Here is a 17,079-nt window from a genome sequence, read left to right as displayed (position 1 = left end):
GGAGTTAAGTGCAATCCACATTAAATTTTTTATTATTAAGGTCGTTGATGCACTTCGAACAAACAAGTGGCCCAACGACACCAACAACGTACTTGTTACGCGCGGGGGGCCTTTTATCAATTTGGGCAAAAAATGCGGGTTCGCGAGGAAGATACATACATAAAACAAATAGAGACGGGACACAAATGAAAATAAAAGGCACAACTAAGAATTAAGCACATGAATAAATATTAGTTTTTAATAAAATTAAAATATTAGTTTTTATTATAGTTATTACATAGAACGCGAAAGGGGATAATAATTTCGTGTTAGTCTAACACATTTTCAATAGACGAGCCCAATGTCTAAAAAGTCGTTAGCAATAGCTACTTAAGAAAATTTGTCAAAATAAAAATAAATAATTTCAAATGCTTACTCAAAAGGTACGTTAGGGATACATAAAATCACTAACATACGCATGTCACCCAGTGAACAAATTTTTGAATTTGTCTCACTGAATGAGTTAAAAAAACGGTAATAAAGATTTAAAAAAAAAATAAGAATAGCGCTTTTACAAAAAGTGACACAAATTGACAAAATTGACGAAAACGTGTGCCAAAAAGCTAAAACTAGAATACAGACTAAAGCCCCAATGATAAAACCCAATACATCCAACACAGCATTCGACACTGATGACACTCGCAATAACCATAATATGCGATCTTACAAAATATCAAGTTGCAATACCAGTAGCAGATAAAAGCGCAAAAACAGTAGCCAACGCCATATTTGAAGCATTTATAATGGACATGGTTACTGAGTATAAAAATTCACTTATGAATGACTTTGCAAATACATGAAAATCAGTAATAAATTATCAACAGAACACCACCAGACTACTGTGCGAACAGTAGAAAGAAGTCATCGAACATTCAACGAATTCATTCGCTCACACATTTCGATTGACAAAGATGATTGGGGCTTCTTGTTTTAACTCTCAAGATCATCAGTTCATGACTACTGCTCATTTGAACTTGTTTACGATAGAATACCTAGACAATTCACAGAATTTTAACACCTTCACAAAAATAGGTCCAATATACAATTTAGACGATTATGTAAAAGTGTTACAATTTAAATTACAGATAGATTATAAAAGAGCATTTTCAATGATAGAAATAGAAAAAAAAAAAAAAAATAGAAATAGGAAGTTAAGTACTACTTAAAAATGATTCAGGCCATATCAACACATTCGGCAATATCAAGTAATAAAAATATATAGAATATAGACATAGGAAAAAGGAAACCAGACAGTTAAAAAGAATAGACTAAAGTTATTCAAAAACTATATATAATAATATAATATAATATATATTTTTACAAAATAAATTCATTTTTCTATTTCTTTTTTTTTATAATAAAAACAAAAACACAAAAAAGAGCAATCATATACACAAATTAAATGTGAGATGTGCTATGCACATATCGAGAGCTCACAGTGCTCAGCACTTTGTCAAGTATATTCTTCTTACACGCCAATAAACATAAATGCTTGAGGCCAAAGACACCTTTGTTGCATATGTGCACAACACGCCCGCTCTTTAGCAGCTAGTTTTTGTAGAATCGGATGAACAGACAGAGATGGCTAAATAAACCAGTTATGCTCATTAGGAATATATAGACTTTATGAGGTCGGAAACGTGTCCTCCACTGCTTTCCAAATTATTATATCCTCTGAAAGGGTATAAAAACAAATTGATCATGATAAAACTCAACAGTATCCTACAAAGATTTCAAGACAAAAAATCATCTATCTCAACACAAGACGTCATAAACCGCGAAATTCTTACAAAGTTTCGAAAACTTTCACAAAATATTCGCACTACTGTTTTATAGGAAATAACATTCTGCCTCAAGACCTAAAAAAATTCTCAGTTATTTTTTTTAAAGCTTTTATGTTTTTACACACTGGCAGAGGGTATAACGATTTCAGTAAGAAGTTTGAAATGTAAGAAGACGTTTCCGACCCCATAAAGTATATATATTCTTGATCAGCATCACTGGACGAGTTGATCTAGACATGTCCGTCTGTCAGTCCGTGTCTACTAGTCTTACAGTTTTAAAGCTTTCGGTTTTAAACGTTCCCAAAAGTCTTTTTTCTATAGCAGGTAATGTATAAATCAGAACCAGCCGGATAGGACAACTATATCTTATAGCTCTCATAGGAATAATCCGAAAAAAATTTGTAAAAATTACATGTTTGGTGTTTGTGAGGTTATAACAAACACTAAGCTAAGGAATAACATTTTTACTTAGTTCTGAATTTCGAAATAAATTTGATCAAAATCGGATAACTATGTCATATAGCTATCATAGGAACGATCGGGAAATTGAATGGAAAATAATATGAAAAAAATTATATCCCATTATATATTATATCAAACTTGGGAATAACATTTTTTTAATTAGCTCTGAGTTTCGAGTATAATTTTATTAAAGTCGGACGACTATATCAAATAGCTGTTATAGGAATAATCAGAAAATTGGTGGGAAAAAAAAATTTGAATCAAATTATAGCTTCGAAGTTTTTTGACATATAATCTTTTTAATTTTAAATTTAAGGGACTTCGAAATTAAATTTAATAAAAGTCGGACGAATTTTTTTTGTTTTAATATCACTGAAGGTGGCAACAATTCTTAAAAATCCAACAAGGTCTTACACACGTTGATTTTTTTTATAGCTGCAAGGGTATACAAACTTCGGATTCATTTCGTTTTTTCCACGTAAAATATCTAACCTTTTGTATGGGTGGCCGGTCGCTGACCTTTTGACCTTTTGTATGGTCACAATTATGTCGGTCGCTGGTTAAGCTATTGTGGACTTTTAATCTATTTAAAACACTAGTTTAACAGCGATAATTCCCCAAGAAGGACTATGGTAGTAGAGTTGGACACTTAAACACGAAAGAGAAATTCAAAATATATCAAATAAATATCAAATAGATAGGTTTTGTTTTAAAGTTTGTTTTTTTAATATCTCAAGTTGCGCTTAACCAATTTATGGGATATATGATTGACAATACAACAATAATGTCATCCTTAATTTTGCCGAAGTAATGAATAGGCTACGTTGAGTATATTGTAAGCTACAACTCAAGCTTTATACCTTTATTTAAACAATTATGTTACTGTAAGGCGTCTAAAAATACACCATCAAAATATCAATATCAATGTAAGCAAGGAGTTTTCAAGGTCGTCTGTAGGTCGTTGTGTAAAAGTAACCTCCGTCAGGTCCAAGGAGGCTACAATCTATTACTGATACTTGTACCTTATCGGAAGATAATTTCATGCTTTGTCGGTTGCAGTGATTGATGATGAGAACGAGTTTACTTCTCCACATTGATTTGATAATTTAGATAAAGGAATTTAAAGTGAACTATCTTGTGAATAACTCCAGACTTCATCAGGCAAAAAGTGGTCGACCATTTACGCTGTGAATCTGTCAATCGAATAAGAAAGATAACAATAGTAAGGATGATTCTACGGATTCTACCATTACACCAATTGTTAAACGGCATGATAACATTGAAACCCAGTCTTTTCCGCCGGAACTCGTCAACCACCCCTGACTAGTAAACGTACAATAACGTTCACCAATATAAGTTAAATTTGAAAACAATTTTAACAACATTTCCGGCACGCTCATATTTGACTAAAGCATCTAAATCTGACCCACGTCCTTCTGCCTTTGTAACCTTCCTTCCGATGGTGATACATATAATATAGTTTAGAATCTCTTATGAAGTTACAATATTCTGTTCAGTTTTTGGCAATTGGAAAGCGATCGATCTTTCAGGATTGTAGTCAAAGGCCTACATTCATCTAAGAGTCCTGTTGCGACACTCACCATCTCTAAGTTTTCCCACTTATTCGAGCTCTTGTTTAGCACACAGATAGCCATAGTGTCTTTTTTTCTTTTAACTTTATAAAGTTTTTCAGTACTACAAACGAGTAGAATTGAACACCTTAAGTGTGTTCGTGTGTAAATTGGCTTTTAAAATTCGACAGTCAGCGCGTGGCTAAGCATTCTTATTAGCCACGCAAAAGGGTCCTGAAGATATCAACGCTGATTAAGACACTGCAACATTTAATTTTGGCTTATCAGTCAATTAATATAGTCGATCATAATTCCCAGGTTAATAGACATACGGAAACATACAGTTTTCTTCTATTTGGGTGGCAAATCTTGGACAATGAAAATAAAAACATCAATTCTATTTCTACCTACAGTTATATTTTCGAAGTATTTCAATAACCGTACCTTTCTTCTTGGGGTTCCCTTTTTTACAGCGCTAAAGACATTCCCCGCCCCAACATTTTTGGTGCAGTCGCTAGAAATTCGTTTCCCTGTACTCTCACCTATATTAGTCAGGACCATTCTTCTCCACGAAAACATCGTCTGGTGGTCGTCCCTAGAATAGAATTTTAACATTAGGATCCTTCACAGAATCCAAGGAGGCGCAGAGCTCTGCATAAGTGGGGCGCCTCCTCCACTGAGGCATTGAACACAATCCATGATTTTCTTCTAGCAGCGGCATGTACAACAGACTCCACGGGCCACTCCAGTATTCTTAAAAATCAAATATCCATACCACATATTAGCCAGCCGTAAGGACTGGGACAATTTCCCACACCAATTCGAAAACGCCGTCAATATATACACAGACGGTTCCAAGCACAACTCCCAAACAGGGGGGGAAGTTTTCTCTCCCGAACTGGACATAGGTTTCTTTCGCCCACCAAACACTGTAATTTTTTATAAGCGGGAGTCATGGCAATCCAGGAATTCCACCTGGATAAATCAGAATAACACGACACAGACATTTTCATCTTTTGACGGGAAAGTCCCTAATGGTCTCCCAGTTGTAGTTATTTCGTTCCCAACTCGTATCTTCAATGCTATAATTGTTCCTTTATATTAAGAAATAAAAGAAATGCGATTGTTTTTCGCTGGGCGGATTCTTCCCGGCTCATAAGCCTATTGACAGCCACCTCCAAGACTTTTAAGCGAAATTAAAAAAAAAAAAAAAGTTTAAGTCTATATCTATTTCAGGACGCAATTGCGAATCAATAGTGTGGTTAATCATATCCTTACACTTGCACTTTTTAATCTTAACACATTTTTTCCCCGACATCTTTGCGACTACCTATGCACCGCACCCACAGGGCAAAATGCGGGGAAAATAAGATGGCTTCTTCTTCGGGAAGCTAGCTTCAGCAAGCCAAACTTTCTATTCCTTGCAGATCGTTCGTGGTGAAGCATTGTAGGATAAAAATAATACTTATGTTGCTGCAACTTTGAATTGCGAATAAAACAGAATAATATAGATTTGCTATATTTCAAATACATTTTTTATTTTTCTTGTTGTTTCCCCTATCGACCCGAACTGCCAGAATCACTGTGGACGGCAGTACACGTAGTGAAGAAGCGCACCATAAGGTGTGCGAGGGCGACTACTAATTTACACGAAGAAATGAAAATCTACAGTAATCGTCCGATTGTTTCCAGTGATACATCAATCGAAAGGCATTACAAAAACAAAATGAATTTTATACAAGACTAAAAAAAAATGAAAAGTGGTAAAAATGTAAAAGTGAAAATTTGGAAAATTTTATCTGTTGGGGCCGGTGGGGATAATTACCCCCGGCTATCCAACTAATTGTATTCTTAATATAAATAAGTGTCGAATAACATCCAACTGTCAAATTCGGATGCTTCGTTCAAAAGTAATACGCAAAACAAGATTCTCGGGGTCCTCTCAAAATGAAAATTTATTTTGTTTGTCATTTCAGAGTGCTGAAAATTCTAGACGATGTTAAACAGTTCAATATAAGAAACATTAGTTTTACCACATTTAAAAAAACTAGCTAGTTTGGAAAACAGCTATAAACAGCTACATTTTGTATACCCGTAACTTGTGAAGTGCTGAAGCTACAGGCTAGTGTTTTACGTCGTTAGAAAGGTATTTTACATCGATTTTCTAACATGATTATGATCATGATTATTATTTTTTAATTTTTTATATTCTTGTTTTTTTCGGCCTTAAAGCGTATACCCACTGACATATCCTAACGTTTTACATTCAACACATTGTTGTAAAATTCCCGTTTTAAATTTTTTTCAACAAAAGTGGCAACATGTACTAGTTCAGAACCTGTAGCCCTTTTTTGCGGTTTAGGGTGTATGTTTCACATAAAAAACTTGAATACTATTTATATGATTGATTTTTACCACAAAAACTTCTTCTTAGTGACGATCGCACTTACAGCCAATAAAAGTTCTATCAACATTTGTGACAAAAATGTATTATACGATCTAAATAACTACTAAATTAATTTTTTTACATTCGTCACGAATGTTGATATCAGACAACTTCAGTTTCAGTTTTAATTATACTTAATGGTGTTTTTGACTTTTTTGAGAGTCCTAATAACCCGACATAGTTTGAGTATACAGGAATACGATGGTGACTCATGACATAACGCATAATTTGCTTATTTACAAAGTCATTCAGCCAGAAAAATGCGCCTCATCGCTAAATGATTTTTTTTTAAAGATTCTGATCATTTTCTACTTATTCCCTAGCCCAATTCAAAAACGTACGACGATTCCGGTGGCTAGGGGCATCAACTCTTGCAACAATTTGTTCTTGTAAGGGTGTAGGCCAAAATCTTTTGGAAAATCCGCGTTAGCAGAACTCAACATTACAGGCTCTTCCTTGTCTTACTATCACGGAAACATTATAAACTGTGCTTGTGAATTAAAATTATTCCATAATATGCTTAATTTTTGCTCTTTAATGATCGTATGTAGTAGTAATGCTGTAGTAAAATGTAGTGGTGCACTATGAATTCCTTCCACCGAGTCAAACTGTTAAAAATAAATATTATTTAAGAGTTATGCGTCCAGAATTATAGACAAGAAAAGATTTTAAAATAATATTAATGAATGTCTCAAAACGACGGGGAACGCGTTTCGAGTCAATTGAGGAGATAATAAAGCTCCTCCGACGCCATACTGTGTCAATCTGTCCGTATTAACGCTTAGATCTCGGTAACAATAAAATGTAAGATTTTTTTAATTTGGCACGCAGATTCTTTGTTTGTTTAAGCAGGGTTTGCAAATCATCCGAAACCGAAAGGGCACTATTGTTGCTATGGATTAGATTGCGCTTGATGGCGCTGTAGACTATAGAGTTTTTATTTGTTTTAAGTTTTATAAAAATTAAAATTATATATTATATTTAATAGAACTATAAATAACAAGAAGGGAAGTTGTTTTATTTTTTTTATAATATAATATATTTTAATATAATTATTAATATAATTTTTTAATTAATATAATTTTTTTTATAATTATTTCATTATTTCTGTTGGGACACTCACTGTCCCAATTTCCAACTATTTCACAGCATACATATAGCTGAAATCTTTATTTAAATTCAAAAGAGTTCACAATTAATTAAACTATTAACATCTTTTCCTACACTTGTGGTTTGCTCTTAAACTTCTAATAGCATAACTATCTTATTCTTACATTCTTAAGTTTTCCAATACTAACAATAAAGAGATGACAGTGGCTAGCAATGTTGAACAACTTAACAATGTTTTTAAATCAACAGACTTTGAATTCGAAAAAATCTACTATTGACATTGAACAGTCAGCGCGCGGCTAAAACTTTTTATTAGCCTCGCAACATTCCCCACCTCGTGATTTTTCTGCGTGACTACGCGAGTATCAACAATCCTTCTGATGGTGAATTAAGCCAGTTTAACTGCCGGCCGAACAACAAGTCTTCCCGGTGTACGCACAACTCCACTACAAACTTGTCCATCCTTCGCCAGATGAACATCCAGTCCATCCTTCGCCAGATGAACATCCACGATGATCCTTTTAGGCCAGGAGTTTCGCTTGCTTGTTTCGTCAACAATAAGAACCACGTGAGTCACGGAAATTGCACTCGACATCGGCCAACGCAGCGCTCAATACTCTCTCGCGCAGTCCGATGTTCGACAGAATTTCCGTCAGGATTGACCTTGTAGAACGAAATAAGACGAACAATAACAGGACGCTTAACGCTGACTTCAACATTTTTGACAGCATCGATAGCACGGTGCATGTGAGGCACTCCGACTGGGTCCAAGTACGGCGAGGATTTATAAATTGTGCTTTTCCGGTTTGTCAGGCAACGGTTTCCATTTTGGCATTGAATTTCATCAAAAAACTCTTCTTCTTTGTCCATTTCCACAACGCGCTTAAGAAAAGCAATCTCTCCAGCTCAGGTCCGTGCGGTTTCACAGAAAGAAGGCGTAGAAAATGTACAACTCTCTTTTGTGCAGAGCGCAGACGCTCCAGTTTACTGAAACGTAGTGGATCCGGCATAACACAATCTAAAGGCAAGATTTGTTTCTTAATTTCGTCCTTGTGATACAATACTTGAGATTCTCTGGCTTTTAACATTTCATTTCCGAGAGGCCACTCAGAGTCATCCTGTTCAGATAATTCGGTCCGAAAAAACATAGTATTGAACTATTTACCTCAAGACTCTTTGTCCATTTGGTCCCATCGTCCGCTAAATTTACTTCCGAGGATACCCAGCGCCATTCACCAACTTCGGAGCCTTCAAGAATTTCTCCAACTCGTAAAGCTAAGAATTTCGGGTACTTACGTGCGTCGAATCTTATCCAGAAAAAAAAACATCTTGAGCATCCGTTCAGAGCACACGTTATTCAATTTTGTTTGATTGCTCCGACTCCAAACACTTGGCCAGGCGCAATCCCAAAACCGCTCCCATTAATTCCCTTCGTGGTACTGATATAGGTTTTAAAGGTGCTACTCTGGTTTTCGATGCTAGCTAGGAGCACCGGATTTCGTCTCCAAGATCAACTTGCAAATATACTACCGCAGCATTACCATCCAAACTAGCATCAACGAACATATGTAGTTGCAGGCTCTTAACATTACTTGAGCATGACATGTACCGAGGGATAAGTAGGTCGCTCATTTTCGACAGCAAGGCTTGCCATTTCATCCAGTCAATATCATCTGGTTCCTTGATTGCGTCGTCCCATCTCACACCAGACCTCCAAATATTTTGTAGAATATTTTTGGCACGCACGTTAAAAAACCCAAGAAGCCCGAGTGGATCGAAAATGGAAATAACGATACTCAACACTCGTATGAGAACCAGCTGAAGACCTCTGCCGCAACTCAGGCTTCGAATGTTTCCGGTGGGTGAATTATTTCTCCATTACGCCGTAAGAACTTCTGGGAATATTGGTCTGGGGCGCAAACCTTAATCTGATGAAACATTTCTCGTATATCACCTGATACCGCTAAAGTTCGTTTTCTGAAGCGCAACAGCACTCCCATCAAGGACACCAACATATCTGGTCTTTTAAAAATAGTTTATTTTAGCGATATGGCGTCAACATGCGCTGCCGCGTCCCCGTCCCAGTTCGCGAATGTATCTCTTTTCCTCGTAGAGCTGCATGGTATTATTCAAAAACGTTTTCAGCTTCGACTCTTTTGGCATTTTCGTCTCAAGGCACTTCAGCCTTTTGAGAGCCATCGGGTATATTGATTTTGTCGTACTTCCACAACAACCCATAAAATAATGCATTTTCTTTATAGTTGCCTCCATTATCTTTAGCGCCTGTTCGTCCTCTTTAGATCGCAACGGTTTTATAGGAACACTCAATGCCTTCACAGCCTCGTAAAGTTTTCGTGTACCGCAAACTGTTGTGCAGTGGAAGATATGGAATACACGAGGTGGCATGCCATTTTCCTGTCCTTGGACGTTCCTCCAGCGGCACACTAATCTTAACGTTGTTTAATCCATTGATAAGTTGAGCCCTAACATCTTTGTATGTTGGAATCGGAACCGTTCTCAAGTGCTGATGTTCTTTGAGTGTCTGATCATCGATCCAAGTTGCTTACAGTACGCACTCCTTTAAGTCCGTGTCTTAAATCCGGACGACCCTCAGCGGTACCATAGCTGGGATTATAAGCTTTCCCCGAACAGCTTCTTGCGTGGATCTTTTCAGACACTCCTGGAGTCTGATCAGGGTTTCTTCGTTGTTAAATCGGCATCACTCGGTTGATTGTTCATAATTACTTATAAAAAGCCACTTGGGAGCTGTGTGCCGGCAAAGGAAGACTGTCTTCCTGCTCCAACGTTACATGGCGGCATAATCGGTGTCCTCGCATTCTCAAGACAAAAACTGGTTTGAGTGAAACGCAGTTCGTCTGGATACAATTTCGTCCTCAAAACCTCTGAATGGGACAGTGAAGCTGCATCCTGCATTTCCAACTGGACCTACTCCCAGTCCCGTGGTGTGTGAATACTTAACACCTATTGAATCATCCATTGCGCACTTGTGACGACACTCCTTTTAAAAGTACTACTGCTCAACTCATGCGCGATTCTTGTTCTTATTCTTAAAAGACATGCGAATTTGGCACACGATAACCACTATTAAGTATACTCTGATGCTTTTCTCAACACCCTTGGTAAAATAATGCTTTCCCGAAACCACATGCACCCTTGGCACCGAGTTTTCCAGATGGGAAAGTATTTCAGAATGTTGGGACACTCACGGTCCTAGAGGGTTTCCACTTATTTCAAGCTCTGGTTCACAGCATACATATATCTGAAATCTTTATTTAAATTCAAGAGTTCACAATTAATAAAATTAGTAACATTTTTTCTTATACTTTCTTATTCTTACATTCTTAAGTTTTCCAATGCTAATAATTAAGAAATGACACTGGCTAGCAGTGTTGAAGGACTTAACGGTGTTTTTAAACTAACAGACTTTGAATTTAAATAAATCGCCTTTTGAAATTGGACAGTTGGCGCGCGGCTAAAACTCCTTAATAGCTTCGGAACAATTTCACTGACCGTTTCTTTGACAACTATATGTTAGAGCTGTCCTATTTTTATTAAATTTAATTCGAAAATTTAAAAAATACAAAAAATGATATTACCAATAGTATTACTATATATATGAATATAATATATATACAGAATATAATATATGCAAAAAAAAAACAAAAGCTTTACTTTTTTTTCCACCAAATTCCGATCGTTTCTATGGCAGCTATATAGTATGAATTACGATTTTGATCAAATTAAATTCAGAACTGATATTAAAAAAAACAATTATTTCATTCTTTTTTTCAGATCATTGTTTTGACATCTAAAGTAGTACGATTTTTATTAAATTGAATTCGAAATTCTTAAAAATATAAAAAATTATATTCCCAATATTATTAGATAATATGACAAAAAGCCACAAAGCTATTAATGGTTTCATATTATTTTCCCACCAATTTTCCGATAGTTCCTATGGGCGTTATATGATATAGTCGTCCGATTTTGATAAAATTTTATTAGAAATTCAGAACTAATTAAAAAATTTTTTTTCCAAATTATAATTTTCTTTTAATTTTTTCCCCGATAGTTCCTAAGATATAGTTGTCCGATCCGGCTGTTACCGACTTTCAGCCCGAAAGCTTTAAAGCTGAGAGACTAGTTTGCGTAGATACGGACGGACAGACGGACGAACATGGATAGATCGACTCCTCTAGTGAAGCTGATCAAGAATATATATACATAATGGAGTCCGAAACGTCTCCTTCACTGCGTTTACAAACTTCTGACTGAAATCATTATACCCTCTGCAAGGGTAAAAAACATCAAAGATATATATTTGTAACATTTTTTTTTCGATTATTCCTATGGGAACTATAAGATATATGATCAATAATATAAATACTTTATGGGGTCGGAAACATCTCAATACTTTTAAATTACGCTTACCTAGATACGAGTACATAGAAACTTCCAAGCGAAATCAAGGACATCCCTACATGGAATGCCACAATAGAAAGTCCATATTCCTGAAACGCTCTCTTGAGCCGTTCTTTTTGACTCAGTTTTACAGCTGATTCTGTGAAAATCGAGTTCGATTTGGCTGATTTAGTTGTTGGAGAGTTCGGAGACGTTGATTGTGTGCTAAAAGATCGTCGTGATCTGAAACCTGCGAAAAAATTTAATGTTTTTGTAATTAATTTTTATTTTTTACAAAACATTTGTTAGGTGTTTAATAAGAATACAGGACTGGTGTCTTTTTTTGGCAGAATTAACCAAATTAATGGCAATCAGCAATTAGTAATGGTTTAAAGGCGTGTGTTAACTTTACTTACTTTCAGAGTGTTCAATAAAGCTTAAATTGGCTTCTATTAATCAGTTGTTGGCTGATTGCGGCATTAAAAGATGTTGTTATTCGGAAATGAAGGTGTTTATGAGCATTTATAATTCGATAATTTGCATAGGGAAAAGGTGTTTGATAATGTTTAGCGGCAGGGATGCCGTTGCTGAGAGGAAAGGGATTGGGCACAATTCGGTTGATTTTGATAATAATTTTTCTATCTCTCATAAAATGTGATAAAAATTAATAATTCCGTCTTTTTCTGAATACCTTAATACTGTCTCTAGTTGCGCCTAACCAATTTAAGCGATATATATATTTCAATTCTGCTGAATAAATGTAAAGGCTTCTATGATAATGTAATATATTTGTTAAGAACCTATACACCACTAAAATTCTGTTGATATTGTCAAAATTATAAAAAAAAATCCGACCTCTCATCAGAACGCGTACCACTTAAAGATACCGCTTGAAAATAATTCTACATCTGAGAACTTGTGAGAATTAATATTCGTATATTTATGGGAGACATGCGGAAATCTGAGTTTTGAGCGAAGGATAATAACGATATATTTTTTTAATTCTTAGAGAGTATATAATATAAAAAAACTAACAAGAATAAGAAATAAAAAATGTTAGTAACACCATGTTAAATTTTTAAAAGTGGTTGCTAGCTTGAGTGAGATAAAACAATTTTTTTTAATTATTTCCCAGACCGACTTTTTAATTTTTATAAAATTTAATTTTTAAAATTACAAAAAATCGTTTAAAAATATAAAAAATTATATTCATATATATATATATAAATATATTAATTGTATTTACTTATATTAATTGTATTTCCAAGCATAGGAGGTTATATGTTAAAAACACCAAAAACATAACTTTTATACCCTTGCAGATGATTTCAGTCAGAAGTTTGCAACGCAGTGAAGGAGACGTTTCCGACCCCATAAAGTATATCTATTCTTGATCAGCATCACTAGACGCAAACTAGTCTTTCAGTTTTAAAGCTATTGGGCTGAAACTTTCCCAAAAGTCTTCTTTCTATTGCAGGTAGTATGTATATAAGTCGGAACCAACCGGATCGGCCAACTATATCTTATAGCTCCCATAGGAACTATCGGAAAAATCGGAAATTAAAACCAAATTTAAAAAATCATATAAATGTCTCGCCCATAATAGAAATATTCTTACTGACACGATTAGTAAACATGCAAATATACTAGTAAAGTGTTTTAATAATGCAAGAACATTAATAAACAATAATAGGGAACAACTTTATCAATTGCACTGGTTATTGGTATCAAATTATTGGTCAGATTTCGATAAAATTTAGTATCAGTTTAAAGGAGGTAAAATTTAGATATATCCATCCTGACAATCTTAAACACCCCTTTGACAGTTAAAATTAATTCAATAGACCAAGTGGACACAGACCTAATAGAAGGCGAATTGAAAAATAATACTGACCAAGTCTTTAAAGAAAACGATTTACAAGCCCTAACCATACCAGAACATATGAAAATCATAATTGGTCAGAATATGACTCGACGTCTACTGTTGAACATAAAATAGTAATTATGGAGCAAATGTAAAGGGTAAGACAATTGACAGCATTTCCGCAAGATTGTTAAATCTTAGACAGAGAAACAAGACACCTAACGTATATACACAAGAAATAAAGAAATTTCCTAAGTCCTTAGAGGAAGCATATGTAGAACAAGAATATACCCCGGTACAAGCTAAATCATTAAGTACCAAACAGGCCTTATCAGCAATGAAGAGAAATTGTTTAAACAAGGATGTTTAGACAGTTTTGCGTTGTCGTCCATTTTGTTAAATGTTAAATATGGGTGAAACAATAGCTGCATTCATGGAAACATCAAATGAAATAGTCAAAGAGTCTAATTCTATTATGTATTATAAAATTACTCACCCCGTGGTGGAAACCGTGGCCGTGGTAGTTAAATGCGCTGTGGTAATTGTTATTATGACTATAACACAGGCGGCCAAGGGTACAATAATAATTATAATCAGTACAACAATATCAGCTCTAAAGGCGGCTCGAACAGAGGCAACTCAAATAGGGGTCACAGACCCAACAACCAAGTGCGAGTTACATAAAGTAATCTGGAAAACGCTCAAGACCCCTTAAGCACTTGAACGTAAATATGTAAATCTAAGTCTTAGTAGCTTAATAAAAATACAAAAACAAATAAACAACAAACCATTAAAATTACTAGTAGATACTGGAGCAGATATATACATTTTAAAAGATTATAGCCTATGCTCTGAGATTAATCAAAATTTCAAAACAAATATAACAGGAATTGGTCCGGGAATAATACAATCAATTGGACTAGCTACAATTGATTTACTCTTCGATTATTTCAAATTCAGTCATGACTTCCAAATAGTCCACAAAAGATTTTCCTGTTCCATGTGACGGAATTCTAGGACAAGACTTCTTTCGAAAGTTCAGTTGCATAATAGATTATCACAATGATGAGCTGACAACCACAATCACTTAAATACCAAATACATGTACCACTATTACATAATGAAATCGAGAAAAATTACACTTCAGACAAGCGAAAATACTGTATTAATACCAAATCAGGAAATTCATCCTGGAATATTAATAGCTATCAGCATCGTACAAAATAATAGTACAATAATTCGTATTTGAAATACAACAGAAGAAAATATAAATATCATAAAACCAATTATTAAATTCGAATCAATAGATAATTAAAAAAAAATAAAATCATTAAGTAATAACAATAATAATAAAACAAGTGCAGTTTTAAAGAAATTACAATTCCCAGGCCATTTAACAACAGAACTTACTGAATTATGTACTAAATACAGTGTGACACATTTGGAATAGAATCAGAAGCAATTTCATGCAACAATGTTTATAAGCAAAAACTAAGACTAGCAGCATAAAAGTCAAGTATACATAAAAACTAGAGAAATGCAGAAACAGAAAAACCAGAAATAAGTAGGTCAAAACATTAATAAAAAGATGGTATAGTCGTGTCATCTATATCTGAATATAATAGCCGACATCTATTAGTCCCTTTGAAATCACTCCCAAATTCAAGAGAGAAAAAATGGTGTCTAGTAGTGGATTATCGGCAAATAAATAAACAACTTCTGGCAGATAAATATCCATTTCCTAGAGTAAAAGAAATACTAGATCAATTAGGAAGAGCGAAATATTTTTCGGGCTTAGACCTTATGTCTGGATTCTATCAAATATAACAATATAATAAATCTAGAAATATAACATCATTTTCTACGAGCTCTGGCTCATATCGCGTCACGCTATTATTCTATGGCCTAAAAGTAGCCCCAAATTCATTTATGAGAATGATGCAACATGATTTTCCGGTCAGAACCATCGCAAACATTTCTGTACAAGAATGATTTAGTAGTTATTGGCTGTTCCAAATCTTACAATCAATGCGAAACACATCCTTAAATGAAACCCAGGGAAATGTTCATTCTTCATATATGTTTAAAACTCTTACAAGTATATTTGAAGTTTATAGAAAATTCATCCCTGAATTAAACCCAAGGAAATGTTCATTCTCTAAGCACCAGGTAACATTCCTGTGTCGGACGATAAAAAATAAGACTTAATTAAAAGTTATCCAATAAGAACGTATGGCGATATGACAAGACGTTTCGTCGCTTCTTGTGACTATTATAGAAGATTCATATACAATTTCGCACAATACTCATATCATTTAACAAAGACTGGTGCAAGAAAAATGTCCAATTTAAATGGACTAAGGAATGTGAAGATTAATTCAATTATCATAAAAAAAACATTATTGAAGCCAACATTATTGCAATACCCTGATTTTAGCAAAGAATTTTGAATTTTAAATAAATAAAAGTAAAAATGCATGTGGTGCAGTACAAACACAAGCCTGCAACGGTGCGCAATTACCAATTGCATATACATCGAGAGCTTTCAAACTAGGGGAAAGCAATAAATCGTCTACAGAACAGGAGTTAAGAGCAATCCACATTAAATTTTTTATTATTAAGGTCGTTGATGCACTTACATAAAACAAATAGAGACGGGACACAAATGAAAATAAAAGGCACAACTAAGAATTAAGCACATGAATAAATATTAGTTTTTAATAAAATTAAAATATTAGTTTTTATTATAGTTATTACATAGAACGCGAAAGGGGATAATAATTTCGTGTTAGTCTAACACATTTTCAATAGACGAGCCCAATGTCTAAAAAGTCGTTAGCAATAGCTACTTAAGAAAATTTGTCAAAATAAAAATAAATAATTTCAAATGCTTACTCAAAAGGTACGTTAGGGATACATAAAATCACTAACATACGCATGTCACCCAGTGAACAAATTTTTGAATTTGTCTCACTGAATGAGTTAAAAAAACGGTAATAAAGATTTAAAAAAAAAATAAGAATAGCGCTTTTACAAAAAGTGACACAAATTGACAAAATTGACGAAAGCGTGTGCCAAAAAGCTTAAACTAGAATACAGACTAAAGCCCCAATGATAAAACCCAATACATCCAACACAGCATTCGACACTGATGACACTCGCAATAACCATAATATGCGATCTTAAAAAATATCAAGTTGCAATACCAGTAGCAGATAAAAGCGCAAAAACAGTAGCCAACGCCATATTTGAAGCATTTATAATGGACATGGGTACTGAGTACTTACTTATGAATGACTTTGCAAATACATGAAAATCAGTAATAAATTATCAACAGAACACCACCAGACTACTGTGCGAACAGTAGAAAGAAGTCATCGA

At 34.4% G+C, this 17,079-nt stretch overlaps 1 protein-coding gene across 1 annotated transcript in view; it reads right to left on the bottom strand.

Annotated features, from left to right (window-relative positions):
- LOC108032861 (uncharacterized) overlaps nucleotides 1-17,079 on the bottom strand; it is a 58,374-nt gene that overhangs the window by 12,297 nt on the left and 28,998 nt on the right. Inside the window, exon 3 of the mRNA XM_044092617.2 lies at nucleotides 11,865-12,084. Coding sequence (XP_043948552.2) covers nucleotides 11,865-12,084 — 220 coding nt within the window. The remainder of the gene's footprint in view (nucleotides 1-11,864; nucleotides 12,085-17,079) is intronic.

Source organism: Drosophila biarmipes, unplaced genomic scaffold (assembly GCF_025231255.1).
Source record: "Drosophila biarmipes strain raj3 unplaced genomic scaffold, RU_DBia_V1.1 ptg000018l, whole genome shotgun sequence".
Taxonomy (NCBI): Eukaryota; Metazoa; Arthropoda; class Insecta; order Diptera; family Drosophilidae; genus Drosophila; species Drosophila biarmipes.
Note: the sequence above shows the minus strand (reverse complement) of the source record. Positions and strands in the feature narration are given on the sequence as shown.